General features: G+C 48.8%; 1 protein-coding gene across 7 annotated transcripts in view; it reads right to left on the bottom strand.

Annotated features, from left to right (window-relative positions):
- The window catches only part of cenpe (centromere protein E), a 187,293-nt gene that overhangs the window by 71,961 nt on the left and 97,799 nt on the right, over positions 1-17,533 (bottom strand). For 6 of the 7 annotated variants that reach the window (XM_038804475.1, XM_038804476.1, XM_038804481.1 and 3 more), the window contains 3 exons: positions 16,880-17,057; positions 10,071-10,204; positions 1,888-1,998 (listed from right to left, as the gene is read on the bottom strand). In XM_038804475.1, the coding sequence (XP_038660403.1) occupies positions 1,888-1,998; positions 10,071-10,204; positions 16,880-17,057 (423 nt within the window). The remainder of the gene's footprint in view (positions 1-1,887; positions 1,999-10,070; positions 10,205-16,879; positions 17,058-17,533) is intronic. The other variant, XM_038804477.1, reaches the window with a different exon arrangement.

The raw sequence follows: 17,533 nt of genomic DNA, 5'->3' as shown, positions 1-17,533 counted from the left end.
TGAATCTCCGACAACCTTCTGTTTGTTTCCTGCAGAGAGCTCAGTACCTCAGCCTTGAAGTCTGTAAAGCAGCGCAGGAGAGCAGCTTGTTGCTCCTGGGCCCACACCCTCCACTCCTCTGGAGCTCCGCCGGCCGCCATCTTGGATTCCTTCCCCCGTTTTTTCTGGGAGCTGCTGCCGTTTTTTCCCCCTTTCCACTCAGAGTTCAAGTCATGGACTGCGGAGAAAGTCGTCCAGCACACACTTCCCCCACCGGGAGACGTTGAAAAATTTCCGTTTTGGGCTCTAAAAAGAGCCGGAAAGTCCGTTTAAAACGGGAGCTCCCAAATGTGTGGCTTCCTATGTCATCGCCACCACCGGAAGTCTATGCTGTGGTGTTTCAAGTGCACGTCTAAATGCTTCCTAAATGTTGAGGGTTCTTACTGTGACCCACCCTTTCAGGCAGTGATTTCCAGATTTGCACCACTTTTTTGATGAAAATATTTTACCTCAGAACTCCTCCCCATTACTTTAAATCTATGCCCCCTGGTTATTTATCCCACTACTAAGGGGAAAAAAGTTTATTCCGACCTACCCTATTTATGTCCCTCATAATTTTGTACACCTCAATCAGGTACCCCCTCAGCCTTCTCTACTCTAAGCAAACAAAACAAAGCCTAACAAACCTCTCTTCATAGCTGCAATTCTCCAGTCCAGTCAACATTCTGGTGAATCTCCTCTACATCCTCCCTAGTGCAATCTCTATTGTGGCGACTGGAACTGCACATAGTATTCTAACTGTGCCGTAATGAGCATTTTATACAGCTCCATAACAGACCAATAAATCCTTATGGAAATTTAACCTTTGTTGTGGGCATGAATGTTAAAATAAATGCAGATTCCAAACCTAAGCAAGCATTTCCCACAATGACTCCATGTGACCTTATGGAAATTTAACCTTTGTTGTGGGCATGAATGTTAAAATAAATGCAGATTCCAAACCTAAGCAAGCATTTCCCACAATGACTCCATGTGACCTGACAGGAGTTCATGAGAGAGTAAAATTTGACTAACCAGAATGTCAGTCTCAAGGCTGGCTTAAATACAAGCACATTGGAAAGTTGCAAATAGAAATCTTCTGGAAAACTTAAAATGGTTTTAGCACCTGTCGATACACTGCCAAAACCTTTCAATAAGAGATAAGAACTAAATACTGATCTGCTAAACTAAAGTCAGACTGGAACATGGTATTTGAAATACTGATGGAACTGTTGAAATTGCAATTAATACCAAGATAAAGCAGTTGCTTCAAAGAATACATGAAAGGCAAGTTGAGTTCTTTCCTGAAAGGGAAATTCAGTTGTTTGAATATCATGCAATTCTCGCAAATCAACTTTCGTTTTGGTAAGCAGTAATTTTTAAAAACCTATTGGGATCAACTCTGGAAGTTTAGATTAAATCGTTCACAGATTTCCACTTTACAAAAGACAATAGTCAGAAAGACAATGCAGCATATCCCAAGAAATATGGACTTTTTCTATATCTATATCAATCTCTCAAAAATGTTTGCAACCGGACAAATTGGCTAATTCACAAAGCTGTATGGTACACCCGAGAAAACCAGCTATATCATATGCTGTTGTCCATACCGGAGGACTGACAAATGATTACGTTATTATAAAAGACGGAATTGGAGTAAAACAATTTCTTGAAAGTACTATTCTATCGATGATGGATCATTGGGCTTACTTTAGATACCTGGGCAAGAGAAAAATAAAAATATGAAATATCCAAAATAGAGTCAAATAGCCAATTGTAACAGTAGAGACTATCAAACTACATCTTTCCACCTAACCAAAAGTTCATGGCAATTCATTTAATAGTAAAAACATGAAACACTTAAATTACCATGTCAATATTTTCTTGAAGGTCACTCTTCAACTGCTCCCTCTCAGTTCGAAGGTCCATCAATTCTTGATGCAGTGCCTCCTTCTCACTGCTGAGTGACTCACGGTTTTTCTGAAATAAGAGAAGCTGTTCAGTTAAATCCTCCTTCACCAAATATTGGTTGTGTGTTTCCGCCTTAATGCTCACATTCAAAGTTTGTGTCCTGGTCACAAAATGCATACCCAAATTCACATTCCGCATCCAAAATATTTAGCAACAGAAGTAGTTTATTGCTACAGTTAAACATTCAGCAATCCATCTATGAACATTAGTGTTGATAGGATCACATGAAAATCCTTTCGCATTTGTAATCAAAAAAGGAATTCCCTCGTGTCTTGGCAATAAATGTGCAATTTTTAAAATGGTGGTGTAGTATCTCAGTCCTGAAACACCCAACTCCCTAGTTTGAACTGTAGGGAACTACCTATGCAGCAACTAATCTTGTCCTAATTTATCTATTTAAAATGTGTAAAATCAAAGGGGCCAAAACGTGTGATTTAAGAATTTTATGAATGACGACACGGTGGGTAGCACTGCTGCTTCGCAGTGAGATAGATAGAGAAATACAGCACAGGGACTGTACAGCACAGTGCCAGGGACCCGGATTCGATTCTGGCCTTGGGTGATTGTGTGGCCTTTGAATGTTATCCTAGTGTCCCCATGGGTTTCCTCTGGTGCTCCAGTTTGCTTCCCAGTCCAAAGTTGTGCAGGCTAGGTTATGGGAATAAGGCAGGATAGACAGTGGCATAGACCTGGTTAGAGTGCTCTTTGAGGGTTGGTGCAGAGTCAATGGATCGAATGGCCTCCTTTTGCACTGAAGGGGATTTGATCATTCTATATCAGCTCACTTTAGTAATACCCTTTTGCTTTTTATCTTTCAGCTCACACTGTCAATTTTGGAAATGGATACAATTTTTCTTTTTATGGAGCTCTTATTCACTCAGTCAAAAGAGCCACAAATCTTTGGCATTATGCACATTGTGGTAACTTGACATCACAAAGCAGGTAGCCCAATGAGTTGTTTAACAGAAGAAACTTCAACAAAGTGTGATAAAGCAGTAATTCAGCAGACAAGTAATAATTATGAAAATAGGAGCATTAGTAATACAAATCTTGCTTATGGGTCATCCTGTTACAAACCAAAAAACCTGCAAAAGCCCGCACATGCTCAGAACCCTCAAGATTCCAGTAAAACAATTACATAGGAGCAATGCTTATAAGGACACTCTGCAACACAATCTGAAAAAAGAAATTCTACTGCTCCACAACATTTGTACTTCACCAGTATATTTCAAACCGTCACTAAACTGCGACACTGTTCATCTAACATCCAGTTATTGTGAACTGAAATTTCCTCCAAATAGTGCAAAGGCTTGGCAATGGTTTAGCACAGGGCTAAATCGCTGGCTTTGAAAGCAGACCAAGGCAAGCCAGCAGCACGGTTCAATTCCCGTACCTGCCTCCCCGAACAGGCGCCGGAATGTGGCGACTAGGGGCTTTTCACAGTAACTTCATTTGAAGCCTACTTGTGACAATAAGCGATTTTCAAAGGCTGAAATCATTGTCCTCTTTGCCCACTCCAACCTCCGTACCCTAGCTATCAACTACAACTGTCTTCCTGGTAACAACTAAACTGGATTGTTTGAAACCATGGCATCATATTTGACCCCAAGGTGAACTTCCAAACAGACAGCTATCCTATCCGAGGCATGATGATGGCTTGTGTAATGAACTGAAAAATCTTGGTGCATTAAGCAAATAAGCCTCAAATTATTATAAATAATTTTTAGGAGAGAATTTTGGGTGCTTTTGCTTGCATCAGGTTTCATAGTGCTTCTTGCAGCCACTGAGGGAAGGGAAGTGGTTGGCGATCTGGTCTACAGTCTACCTTTATCTTAATGTGGTAGTATGACTAGGGGTATTACGGTACCTGGGAGTGAGCGCTGCCATTGGTGCAGAGGGCTCGCTGCCCATTGGCCCAAGTATCATGTGCTTCTTATCCCTATTGGCTAAGAGGAAGGTAGCTACCCCTACGAGGCGGGGTACAAGAACATGTGTTCCCCTGCAGCCAGGCCATTTCCTGTACGTCTGATGCCGGGCTGGGGAGGAACTGCGGCCGGATTTTTACCGTGCCCTCCTCGGGTTGGGGAGGAACTGCGGCTGCCCACAGGTGTCTGCTGCTGAGCATACCGAACTCCTGATTCGAGACGCCTTTGTCGCAGGTATGCAGAACTCGCAGATCCGCCAAAGACTGTTGGAGAGAGAAACTTTAAGCCTCACGGAGGCACAGGCCCTCGCCTCCTCCCTAGACATCGCAAACCGCAACGCTTGCTCGTACGACCCCTTCAATCTCTTCAGGGGCACCGTGCGGCCTGCGGACCTCGCTGCCACCACCCCCCAACGCCACGTATGAACCCTGGGCGCCGCCATTTTACGCCCCCGACGCCATGTCCGACCCCCAGGTGCCGCCATTTTGGACCCCCGACTCCATGTGCGGCTGACAGGCGTCGCCATCTTGGACCAGCGCCGATGACCCTCCCTGACTACTCCCTGCCTGATGACGACTCCGAATATCTGCCACGACTGGTCTCAGTCACGCTGGCCCAGTCTCGGCCTCGTACCCACATGTGGGGTCTCCACAGCGACTACAAAGAGTCTGCTCAACGGCCACGAGACGAACTGCCTGCTGGACTCCAGGAGCACAGAGTTTCGTCCACCCCACCACGGTAGGACGCTGCGCTCTCCCTGTCTACCTGGTTAAGCAAACAATTGTCCTGGCCTCCGGTTCTCACTCAGTACAGATCACGGGGTGCTGCATAGCAGACCTCACGGTCCAAGGTAGGGAGTTTAAAAGCTACAAGCTATTCGTCCTCCCTCATCTCTGCGCGGCAGCACTCCTGGGGTTAGACTTCCAGTGTAACCTCTAGAGCCCAACATTCAAATTCGGCGACCCTCACTGTCTGCAGCCTCACGACCCTCAAAGTCGACCCCCCGTCCTTGTTTGCAAACCTCACCCCGGATTGCAAACATGTCACCACCAGGAATCGACGGTACAGTGCCCAGGACCGGACTTTCATCAGGTCAGAGGTCCAGCGGCTTCTGAAGGAAAGGATCATTGAGGCTAGCAACAGCCCTTGGCGAGCACAAGTGCTGGTGGTAAAGACCGGGGAGAAGAATAGAATGGTCATAGACTACAGTCAGACCATCAACAAGTTTTCTCAGCTGGACACGTACCCTCTCCCCTGTATATCCGACCTGGTCAACAGGATCGCACAGTACAAGGTCTTCTCCACGGTGGACCTCAAATCCGCCTACCATCAGCTCCCCATCCGCGCGAGTGACCGCAAGTACACTCCGTTCGAGGCGGACGGGCGGCTCTGCCACTTTTTAAGGGTTCCCTTCGGTGTCACAAATGGGGTCTCGGTCTTCCAAAGGGAGAAGGCCAACTTCCCGTATCTCGATAATGTCACCACCTGCGGCTACGATGAGCAGGACCACGACACCAACCTTCGCAAATTTCTCTGAACCACAAAACCCCTGAACCTGACCTACAACAAGGACAAATGCGTGTTTAGCACCGACCGTCTAGCCATCCTCGGCTACGTAGTGAGTAACAGAGTGATAGGCCCCGACCCGGAACGCATGCGCCCCCTGATGGAGCTCCCCCTCCCCCACAGCCCTCAAGTGCTGTCTGGGTTTCTATTCATATTACGCCCAGTGGGTCCCTAATTACGCCGACAAAGCCCGTCCCCTCATCCAATCAGCCACGTTCCCCCTGTCGATGGAGGCCCGCCAGGCCTTTAGCCACATCAAAGCAGACATTGCAAAGGCCACGATGCGAGCTATCGATGAGTCCCCCCCCTTCCAGGTCGAGAGCGACGTGTCCGAAGTAGCTCTGGTGGCCACCCTCAACCAAGCAGACCAGTGGCCTTCTCCTGTACCCTCCACGCTTCCGAAATCCGCCACTCCTCGGTTGAGAAGGAAGCACAGGCCATAGTGGAAGCTGTGCGACATTGGAGGCACTATCTGGCCGGCAGGAGATTCACCCTCCTCACAGACCAACGGTCAGTAGCCTTCATGTTCGACAACGCACAGAGGGGCAAGATAAAGAACGACAAGATCTTGCGGTGGAGGATCGAACTGTCCACCCACAACTACGACATCTTGTATCGTCCTGGGAAGCTGAACAAGCCTCCCGATGCCCTGTCCCGCGGCACCTGTGCCAATGCACAAGTGGACCGCCTTCGAACCCTCCATGCGGGCCTCTGCCACCCGTTTTTTCCATTTTATCAAGACCTGCAACCTGCCCTACTCCATCAAGGAGGTCAGGACAGTGACCAGGGACTGCCACATCTGCGCGGAGTGCAAGCTGCACTTCTACCTCCCCGAACAAGCGCATCTGATAAAGGTTTCCCGCCCCTTTGAACGCCTCAGCATGGACTTAAACGGTCCCCTCCCCTCCACCAGCCGCAACACTTACTTCCTCAACGTGATTGACGAGTACTCCCGCTTCCCATTCGCCATCCCCTGCCCCGACATGACCACACCCACCATCATTAAAGCCCTACACACCATTTTCTCCCTGTTCGGATTCCCCGCTTACATTCATAGCAATAGGGGGTCCTCCTTTATGAGTGACGAACTGCGTTAATTCCTGCTCAGCAGGGGCATCGCCTCCAGCAGGACGACCAGTTACAACCCCAGGGGTAACGGACAGGTCGAGAGGGAGAACGGTACGGTCTGGAAGACCGTCCTGCTGGCCCTACGGTCCAGAAATCTCCCAGTCTCCCGCTAGCAAGAGATCCTCCCAGACGCCCTCCATTCAATCCGGTCACTTCTTTGCACATCCACTAATCAAACGCCTCATGAACGCCTTCTTGTTTTTCTCAGGAAGTCTTCCTCAGGGACCCCGCTCCCAACCTGGCTGGCTGCCCCCGGGACCATCCTGCTCCGGAAACACGTGCGGGTGCACAAGTCGGACCCGTTGGTCGAGAGGGTCCAGCTGCTCCACGCGAACCCGCAGTACGCGTATGTGGAGAATCCCGACAGGACACAGTCTCCCTACGGGACCTGGCGCCCGCTGGATCCCCGCCATCGCCCCCGGCGCCAGCCCCCCCAACTGCAACTGCTTCCGGCAGGCGCTCTCCTCCCTGCCCCGCCGACACCCTTACACACGCTGCCTAACGGACAGGACGACCCTCCCCGGCCTGGCCCTTGCCAGCTCCGACTAGGGGTACGGACGAAGCCACAAGGACCGGATCATCGCTCCCGGAGTCACGGACGACCACCACTCCAACGTCTCCAGCGCAGCTCTGCAGGTCGCACAGGACGTCCAAGGCACCCGATCGGCTGATCGAGTCTATGTGAACTGTTGATGGACCCTTGTTCTTGCTTGTTCTCTCGTTTTTTTTGTTCTCAAACCGGTATATAGTTACTGTGTCCTGACTCGACTCTGTAAATAGTTGCGGGCCAGTGGCAGCCACCGTTGGAGGTACGATCCAACATCATTAGTCATACTACTAGTCTCGTACCCACTTGCGCGGGACACACCCCCCATTCTCCATGTCCTCATCCCCCGTTCACCACCCCCCGCCCCCCAGGTTCCTTTCTCAACAAGGGGTGAATGTGGTAGTAGAACTAGGGGTATTATGGTACCTGGGAATGTGAGCTGCCATTGGTGCAGAGATTCGCTGCCCATTGGCCCAAGTATCGTGTGCTTCTTATCCCTATTGGCTAAGAGGAAGGTAGCACCACCTACGAGGCGGGGTATAAGAACCCGTGTTCCCCTGCAGCTAGGCCATTTCCTGTACGCCTGCTGCCAGGCTCATTTCTTGCTAATTAAAGCCTTTCGTTTCAGACTTTACCTACCTTTCGTGTCCATTGATTGTGCATCACTTAAGTAAAAGCAAGTTTCCATTCATTTAAAGTGCACTTTAGATAGTCCAGTCAACAAACCCTACGACATTTCCTCTGGTGCATTTTAGAATCATACCTAGCACAAAGGAAGAGATGGTGATGATTGGAGACCAATCATCTCAGCTCCAAGACACTACTGCACGAGTTCCTCAAGATAGTGGCTTAGGCCCAACATCTTCAGCTGCTTCATCAATGACCTTCCTTCCAACAGGAAGTCAGAAACAAGGATGTTCGTTGATGACCTCGCATTCAGCATTATTCGTGACTCCTCAGATGCTGAAGCAGCCCATGTCCAAACGCAGCAAGACGTGGACAATATTCAGGCTTGGGCTAAGTGACATGGCAGAACTGTAGCATAGTGGTTAGCACAATTGCTTCACAGCTCCAGGGTCCCAGGTTCAATTCCCGGCTTGGGTCACTGTCTGTGCGGAGTCTGCACGTTCTCTCCGTGTGTGCGTGGGTTTCCTCCGGGTGCTCCTGTTTCCTCCGACAGTCCAAAGATATGCAGGTTAGGTGGATTGACCATGCTAAATTGCCCTTAGTGTTCAAAATTGCCCTTAGTGTTGGGTGGGGTTACTGGGTTATGGGGATAGGGTGGAGGTGTGGGCTTGGGTAGGCTGCTCTTTCAAAGAGCCGGTGCAGACTCGATGGGCTGAAGGGCCTCCTTCTGCACTGCAAATTCTATGATTCTATGATTCATGCCACATGAGTGCCAGGCAATGACCATCTCCAACAAGAGAGAATCTAACCATCGCCCATTGGCAGTATCACCACTGATTCCCCCATTATCAACACCCTGGTTGATAAGAAACTAAACTGATTAGCCATATAAATACATAGTTACTAAAGCAGGTAAGATAGGAATCCTCTGCCAATTAACTCACTTCCCGACTCTCCAAATCCTGCAAATCAGGAATGTGTACTTGCTTGAATGAGTACAGCTACAATACTCAAGAAGATCAATACTATCCAGGACAAAGCAGTTCACTTTGTGCTACCGTGGGCAGCATGGTAGCACAAGTGGATAGCACTGTGGCTTCACAGCTCCAGGGTCCCAGGTTCGATTCCCCACTGGGTCACTGTCTGTGCGGAGTCTGCACGTTCTCCCAGTGTCTGCGTGGGTTTCCTCCGGGTGCTCCGGTTTCCTCCCACAGTCCAAAGATGTGCAGGTCAGGTGGATTAGGCATGATAAATTGCCCTTAGGTGACCAAAAAGGTTAGATGGGGTTATTGGGTTACGAGGATGGGGTGGAAGTGAGGGCTTAAGTGGGTCGGTGCAGACTGGATGGGCCGATTGGCCTCCTTCTGCACTGTATGTTGTACATTACTTGATTGGCATCCACCCACAAACATTTATTCCTTCCACCATCAACACACAATGACAGAAGTGCATCTACAACATGCACTGCAAGAACTAACCAAAGTTCCTTAGGCCAGGCATTGACAAACTCAGGGGCGCGACCCGTGGGTGGGTCATGGGCGGGTGACGGGAGGGTTGCAAATCCGCGCGCAACAGCCGGCTTTTAATAATGCCGGCGTGGGCCCCGCAGGTCGGTCAGCATGGGTTGCGAAGGACGGCCAGGTGGCAAAAATGGGTCCCCGAAGAAAAAATTTGAAAAACACTGCCTTAGGTTACACCTTCCAAACCCATGACTGCTACCAGCTCAAAGGACAAGGGCAGCAGACTCATGGGAACACCATAAACTGGAAGTTCCGCTCCAAGCCATTCACCATGCTCACTTGGAAATATATTGCTGTTCCTTCACTGTCGCTGAATCAAAATCCTGGAACTCCTTCCCTACACCACATGGACTGCAGTGGTTCAAGGCAGCAGCGCACCACTAACTTCTCAAATGCAATTATTGATGGGCAATAAACACTGACCAAACTAGAAACCCCACAATCCAAGTGCACAATGTTACCCCAGCAGTCCCAGAGATTTGAGAATTTGAAAATCTTGGCAACCTACTTTTTTTCCTCAAGACAAAATAGCCTCTGCATTCTTGTTTTTGTTTAAAAATGCCTCTAAAAATATAATTCACTGATGTAAAACTTCAGTCACTGCCCAGAAGGGGAGATTGAAACTTTTAATACAACATAAATTACAATCTACAAGAAATTTCACGTCAGCCACGACTAACGTGATCACTAATTAGAACACAATTTTAGAGTATTTATATTATAAATGGAGAAAGTTACAGCAAATTAAAGTTGCTCATTGAAACTAACCTGTTGATGAGACATGGATTGTGACATTGCCAGTTCTTCTTTGGCTTTTGTTACTACTTGCAATTTAATCAGTAGCTCTTCTTTCTCTTCATTTAGTAGTTTAAGATTTTCTGAAGCTTCAGAATATCTATCTTCTAACAGGAGAAAAATTGGAATAAATTAATCAAATAAATTATTCAAAGATGTATCCTTTTATACCATGCACATTGCTCAACGTTTACAATTGTTTTAATAATTAATAAATGGCAGTTAATTTGGCTTTGCAGAGAACAAATGATTTTCATCAACAGCAGGGGCTGTTAGCACAGGGCTAAATCACTGGCTTTGAAAGCAGACTAAGGCAGGCCAGCAGCACGGTTCGATTCCCGTATCAGCCTCACCGAACAGGCGCCAGAATGTGGTCACTAGGGCCTTTTCACAGTAACTTCATTTGAAGCCTACTTGTGACAATAAGCAATTTTCATTTCATTTCATTCAAATCATGTTGCAAATAAAATACCCCAGACACAATATTAATCGGAATAAAACATAAAATTAAATAAAGTTAGTGCTTGGAAACGGAGTTATGACAATTCACAAACGTTTAAAAAAATATTTTAGAGGTATTTTTGGTTTTACAACAACAAAATAAACAATGAATCTATAAACAGTGCAAAAGCCGTCCTTCTCCCTTACAGGTCCCACCTTTATTAACCCCCTACTCTAAGCTAAACTAACCCCCCCCCCCCTTCTGCTGACGATTAATTTTCCACAAGGAGGTCGACGAACAGTTGCCACCTCCTGGCGAACCCAAACATTGACCCTCTCATGGCGAACTGGATTTTCTCCAAACAGAGAAAGCTCGCCATGTCAGTTAGCTAGGTCTCCGATTTCAGGGGCTGTGTCCCTCCATGCTAATAATATCCGTCTCCGGGCTACCAGGGAAGCAAAGGCCAGAATGTCTGCCTCTTTCTCCTCCTGGATTCCCGGGTCTTCCGACACCCCGAAAATCGCCACCTCTGGACTAGGTACCGCCCTTGTTTTTAACACTGTGGACATGACATCCGCAAACCCCTGCCAAAATTCCCTAAACTTTGGACATGTCCAGAACATGTGGACATGGTTCACTGGCCCACCCGCACACTTTGCACACCCATCTTCCACCTGAAGAATCTGCTCATTCAGGCTACTGTCATGTGAGCCCGGTGAACGACCTTGAATTGTATCAGGCAGAGCCTGGCACATGTTGTGGACGCGTTGACTCCACTCAACGTGTCCGCCCATAGACCATCCTCTATGTCTCCTCCCAACTCCTCTTCCCACTTGCGCTTCAGCTCGTCAGTCTGCAACTCCTTTGACCCCACAAGTTCCTTGTAACTGTCAATGACCCTCCCTTCACCCACCCACCCTCTGGAAACTACCCTGTCCTGTATCCCCCTTGGTGGTAGGAGCAGGGAGGTTGAAACCTGTCTACATACAAAGTCCCACACCTGCAGGTACTTGAATTAGTTTCCCCATGCCAATCCAACTTTATCCTCCAGCTGGTGGAGTACCGTGCCGGCGGGAACATCAAGAGGCGCCGTTATCAACGCCACTAAACTGGTGCCCTTACATGAAGCCGCCTTCATACGCTCCCATGCCGACCCTCCCCCCAGCACCCACTTCCTGATCATGGCTACATTCGCCATCCAATAGTAGTTACTGACGTTTGGCAGCACCAGCCCGCTCTCTCCCCTGCTCCGCTCAAGCATCACCTTCCTTACGCGTGGGGACTTGTCCACCCAGACAAAGCCTGCGATCACTTTGTTGACCCCTTTAAAAAAGGACCGCGGAACAAAGATGGGGACACACTGAAACACAAACAGAAATCTCGGGAGGACCGTCATCTTCACCCTCCCAGCTCGTGACAACGCGAGCACGTCCCACCTCCGAAAATAGTCCTTCATTTGGTCTACTAGTTGGGCCAGATTTAATTTGTGCAGCCGTTCCCATTTCCGTGCCACCTGCATTCCTAGGTACCAAAAGCAACCCCCTACCCCTCTAGAACGGCAGCTCCCCCAGTCGCCTCTCCTGTCCCTTTGCCTGGACCGCAAACATCTCACTTTTCCTCATATGTAGCTTATACCCCGAAAACTGACCAAATTCCCCCAGAATCCTCATGATTTCTTCCAACCCCTCTATTGGGTCCAATTCATACAGGAGCAGGTCATCTGCGTAAAGTGATACTCTGTGCTCTTCCCCCCCCCCCCCGGACCAGCCCTTTGAGGCTCCCAGTGCAATTGCAAGCGGCTCTATGGCCAACGCGAATAACAGTGGGGAGAGGGGGCATCCCTGTCTTGTCCCCCGATGCAGCCTAGTGACAATGGGAGCAAGTCCCACTTCCGATGCAGCCGCAGGGGATGAGGCACTTCCTAGGGCTTCAGGATCAGCGAAATCGTAGCCTGTGACATCGTCGGGGGAAGCAACCCACTCTCCCATGCCTCATTGAATGTCCTCATCAACAACAACCCCAATCTTTCAGAAAACTTTTTATAGAACTCCACTGGGTACCCGTCCGGCCCCGGGGCTTTACCCGACTGCATGGCCTTCAGACCCTCTGCTATCTCTTCCAACCCTATGCGGCCCACAGCCCTTCTACCAGCTCCCAGTCCACCCGAGGGAAATTCAGTCCAAGTAAGTACCTCATCCCCTCCGGCTGCATTCGTCCATTGTCACTAGATGGGAGGGTGAAGATGATGGTCCTCCCGAGATTCCGGTTTGTGTTTCAGATGTTCTATTCGTCCGTATGTTGGCCACAGGAGCCCGATACAGCAACCTGACCCAGTCAATAAACCCCGTCCAAATCCAAACCATCCCAATACCTCCCACAGATATTCCCATTCTACCCGATCAAAGGCCTTCTCTGCATCCATTGCGACCACTGCCTCCACATTCCTACCTTCCGGGGGCATCATGATCATGTTTAATAGCTTATATTGGCCACCAACTGCCTTCCCTGAACAAACCACGCCTGGTCCTCCTCAATAACATCCGGAACACAATCCTCAATCCTAGAGGACAAAATTTTGGCCAGCAGTTTGGCGTCCACATTCAATAAGGATATTGGCCTGGAGGACGCACACAGCTCTGGGTTCTTGTCCCGCTTCAGGATCAGCAAAATCGTGGCCTGAGACATCATCGGGGGGGGGGGGGGGAAGCATCCCACTCTCCCTAGCTTCATTGAATGTCCTCATCAACAGCGGCCCCAATATCCCAGAGAACTTTTTATAAAACTCCACTGGGTACCCGTCCAGCCCCGGGGCTTTACCCGACTGCATGGCCTTCAGACCCTCCGCTATCTCTTCCAACCCGATCGGGGCCCCCAGCCCTTCTACCAGCTCCGTACCCACCTTCGGGAAATGCAGCCCCCCTAGGAAGTGCCTCATCCCCTCCAGCCCCGGTGGGGGTTCCGACCTGTACAGCCTACTATAAAACTCCTAGAACATCTTATTCACCCCTGCTGAGTCTCCAACCAGGCTCCTATCCCATCCGTTACTTTCCCTATCTCACTGGCTGCCTCCCTCTAAGTTGCTGTGCAAGCATTCTGCTGGCTTTCTCTCCATGCTCATAGATCGTCCTCCTCGCCTTCCTCAGCTGCTCTACCGCTCTCCCTGTGGTTAACAAGCTAAATTCCACCTGTAGCGCTGCAGTTTCCTTAAAAGCCCTGCCTCTGGGGTCTCCGCATACCTCCTGTCGACCTGTAATAACTCCTTTACCAGTCGGACCGTCTCTGCCCTGTCTACCTTCTCCCTGTGGGCCCATATCGAGATCAGCTCCCTTGAAACCACTGCCTTCAATGCTTCCCAGACCACAGCTGCTGAAATTTCCCCCGTGTCATGGACTCCCAGGTAGTTCTGAATACATTTCCTCAGCCACATGCACACCTCTTAGTCAGCTAACAGATCCACGTCTAACCTCCAGTGCGGGCGCTGGTTACAGTCATTGTTAACCTGTAGGTCAACCCAGTGCAGGGCACGGTCTGAGATTGTGATCGCCGGGTACCCAGTGTCCGCCACCCCCGCCAGTAAAGCCCTGCTCAGAATAAAGAAATCAATCCGGGAGTACACTTTATGCACATGCGAGTAGAAGGAGAACTCCTTTTCTCTCTTCTCCTTCTCTTCCCCCTTCCCCCCCCCCCCCCCCCCCCCAGATCTACTCCATTAACCCCCCCCCCAAATCTACTCCATTAACCCTTTTAGTTCCTTTGCCATTGCTGGAACCCTGCCCGTTTGAGCTTGACTGATCTAAGCCAGAGGTCAAAACCAGGTGTTGAGGTCCCCTCCCATGACCAACCTTATGCAAGTCCAGGTCCGGTATCTTCCCCAGCAATCTCTTTATCAACTCCATCATCCCAATTTGTCACATACATATTTAATGTACCATAATGTACTGGCCTCCCACATCCGAAACTATTCTTCCCGCCTCAAATCCCACTCGCTTGTTGATCAGGATCGTGACCCCTCTGGTCTTTGAGTACAGTCCCGAGTGAAAGACCTGTCCAACCCAACCTTTCCTCAATCTAATCTGGTCGGCTGCACTAAGGTGCGTCTCCTGCAGCATTACCAAGTCTGCCTTCAGTTTTCTCAAATGCGCGAACATAATGCGTGTGCCTTCTTGACTGGCCTGTTGAGCCCTCACCCATTCGAGGTGATCAGTCTAGTTGGGGGTTCATTGCCTGCCTGCCTGCCCTCCCCCCACCGACCAGCCATCACCTTGGGCCAGTCTCCAGCCCGCGCTCTGCGCCTCCACCGGCCCGCCCCCGACCTCCTCTCTGTCCCTCAGCAGCAGTTCCTTCCTTGTCAGCAGAACCCCCCCCTTTCCCCCCCTAGTAACACAATGTTGACCCCTTTGATAAGCCTAACATCTGTTCACCCCCCCCCCCCACTTTGCTTCTGTGAGCTAGCCCGCCCAGCTAGCTTGGTGGCCCCCATCCCTAGCGCCAGACATTCGCCCACCTACTGTCTCCCTCTCTCTCCCCTCCCTCCCCCCCCCCCCCCCCACATACATATATATTCAAATGACAAACAATCCCAACACAATTGTCCAACGGAAAGAAAAAAAAACAACCCTCTAAACAAAAAAAAAAAATCAAGCAAGAGATCCAACATCTAAACAAACACCTCCATCCCCCAACAGTGCAAATGTAAACTTTAACTCTGTTTGAAACCCACTCTTCTCCAGGCCACCTCGGCACTCAGGTCCTGATAGATCCGCAGGATACTGTTCTCCCATTTGCAGCTCCATGTCTGCTTGACCCACTGTAAAATACACTTCTTATCCAAATACCTGTGGAATCTCACCACCATTGCCCTCAGGGGGCCCCCACTCGCAGCTTCCTCGCAAGTCCTCTGTGAGCCCTGTCCACCTCCAAGGGTCAGGAGAATGCCCCATCCCCCAACAGCTTCTCGAACATGCCCGCTATGTATGCCCCAGCGTCCGCTCCTTCGGACCCCTCCATGAGACAGACGATTCTCAAGTTCTGATGGTGGGACCTATTCTCTAGGTCCGCCACCTTCTCCAGGAGCCTTTTCTGTTGGTCTCTCAGCATCCCCACCTCCAACTCCACCGCAGTTTGATGATCCTCCTGGTTAGCCAGCACCTTCTCTACTTTCTGGATCGCCCGATCTTGGGTATCCAATCTAAGCTCCAGCCGCGCAAATGACTCTTTTAAATCGGGTCCAAGCAGTCCTGCTTCTGTTTGGCGAAGCCCTCCTGGGTAACTTGCATCAGCTGCTCCATTGACCACTGGGTCGACAAGCCAGAGATCCGGTCATCCGCCATGCTTCCTCCCGCTGCAGCTTCAGCCCAAGCCTTCTCTGTCCTTCTGTTTCTGCCTTTGCGAGCACTTCTAGTCCTCCTCTCCATGCACCGATGTGGGAATCCAGTACACAACTGCCTCCATCATCAATTTTCCAATTCAAGTCCGGTAAAACAAAAAATCGGGGGAAAAGGTCTGACCCGAGCGAGAGCCACCAAATATGCGACTTACTCCTTCATAGCCTCCACTGGAAGTCCCGACAATTCACAAACTTAACATAACTGCAATTAAGAGTTTCATTCCAGCTGCAGAAAGGCTATGTTCATTTAAGTTTGATTTAAAAATATTAAAATATGAAAATAATGGCATGCATTTATATGCATTATATCCTAAAAGAGTACGGTTTGTTCATGTACAATGAATTCTTCTCCAGAGTAGGTGGGTGGCAGTCATTATGCACACAGCAGAACCTCTTCAGCAATGAGTTGAATTTACAATTATATGCCTTTGGTGTTGTCAATTGGTGCAAGAATGAACATTGGGCAGCTTGCTACTTACTCTCGTCAATTCAACCGATCATACCCAGAAATTTTACTAAATCCTCAGATTTTGTTTAATGCCTACTGCAATCTTACACTGATGAAAGCTTTCTTGTAACAGGTGCAACACAGGTCTAGGGTCGATAGCTAAATTATCAGTTACTTGCATCTTGGAATAAAATAGGAAGTGAAGAATAGCCTTGCTTACTATTAGCTGTGATGTCAATTAACAGGCCAATGAGTGGGTTGATGTGCAATAATCAATGACTCAGCAACTACCACAATGCTTTCCATTGGCACCCAAACTGGCAAACTTCCTGGCTTTAGCCAGCTCCCTACTTATTATGGTCTAGTGGCGACAATTTCTGATATGCAATATGAAAAGAAGTTCAAATTATTAGCCTCAATATATTAAAATGACATAATAGGTGCAATTTTTAAAACAACATTCATAACTTAGCCTACAGCTCAGATGAACAATGTCTCAATCTCACCAATTTCCTTCTGCTTCTGAAGCTCCTGCTTCAGTTGCTGTTCTTGCTCTTTAACCTGCTTTTCCTTGTCTTCAATATCATACTGAAATTGCGCACATTTAGTCTTCTCTTCTTCAAGCTTTGTGGAGTACAGATCTAATTCCTTTTTAAGATTCGCCACCCTACACTGCATTTCATTCTATAGAAAGTACATGAAAACAGACAGATATTCATTTATGTCTAAATTAAGGATTTAAAATAAGGATTAAACAAGGATAATTAGCATGCCTTTGCTCCAGGTGATGTAGCCTACATGGACTTCAGCAAGGTATTTTGACAAGGTCCCTTATGGGAAACTGATCAAAGTGGTAAAAGCCCATGGGATCCACAGCAATTTGGCAAATTGCAGAGGGACTTATGATAATCTTCCAGTCTTCCTTAGACACCGGGTTTGCGCCAGAGGACTGGGGAATTGCAGATGTTACATTCTTGTTCTCGCTGGAGTTCAGAAGAATGGGGGGGGGGGGCATCTCATAAAATTCTAACAGGACTAGACAGGGTAGATGCAGGGAAGATGTTACCAATGATAGGTGTGTCCAAAACCAGGGGTCACAGCCGGAGGATTCTGGGCAAACCATTTCGGACAGAGATAAAGAGACACTTCTTCACGCAGAG

This window comes from Scyliorhinus canicula, chromosome 8, assembly GCF_902713615.1.
Source record: "Scyliorhinus canicula chromosome 8, sScyCan1.1, whole genome shotgun sequence".
In the NCBI taxonomy this organism is placed as follows: Eukaryota; Metazoa; Chordata; class Chondrichthyes; order Carcharhiniformes; family Scyliorhinidae; genus Scyliorhinus; species Scyliorhinus canicula.
This window is presented reverse-complemented; position numbering and strand designations above follow the sequence as displayed.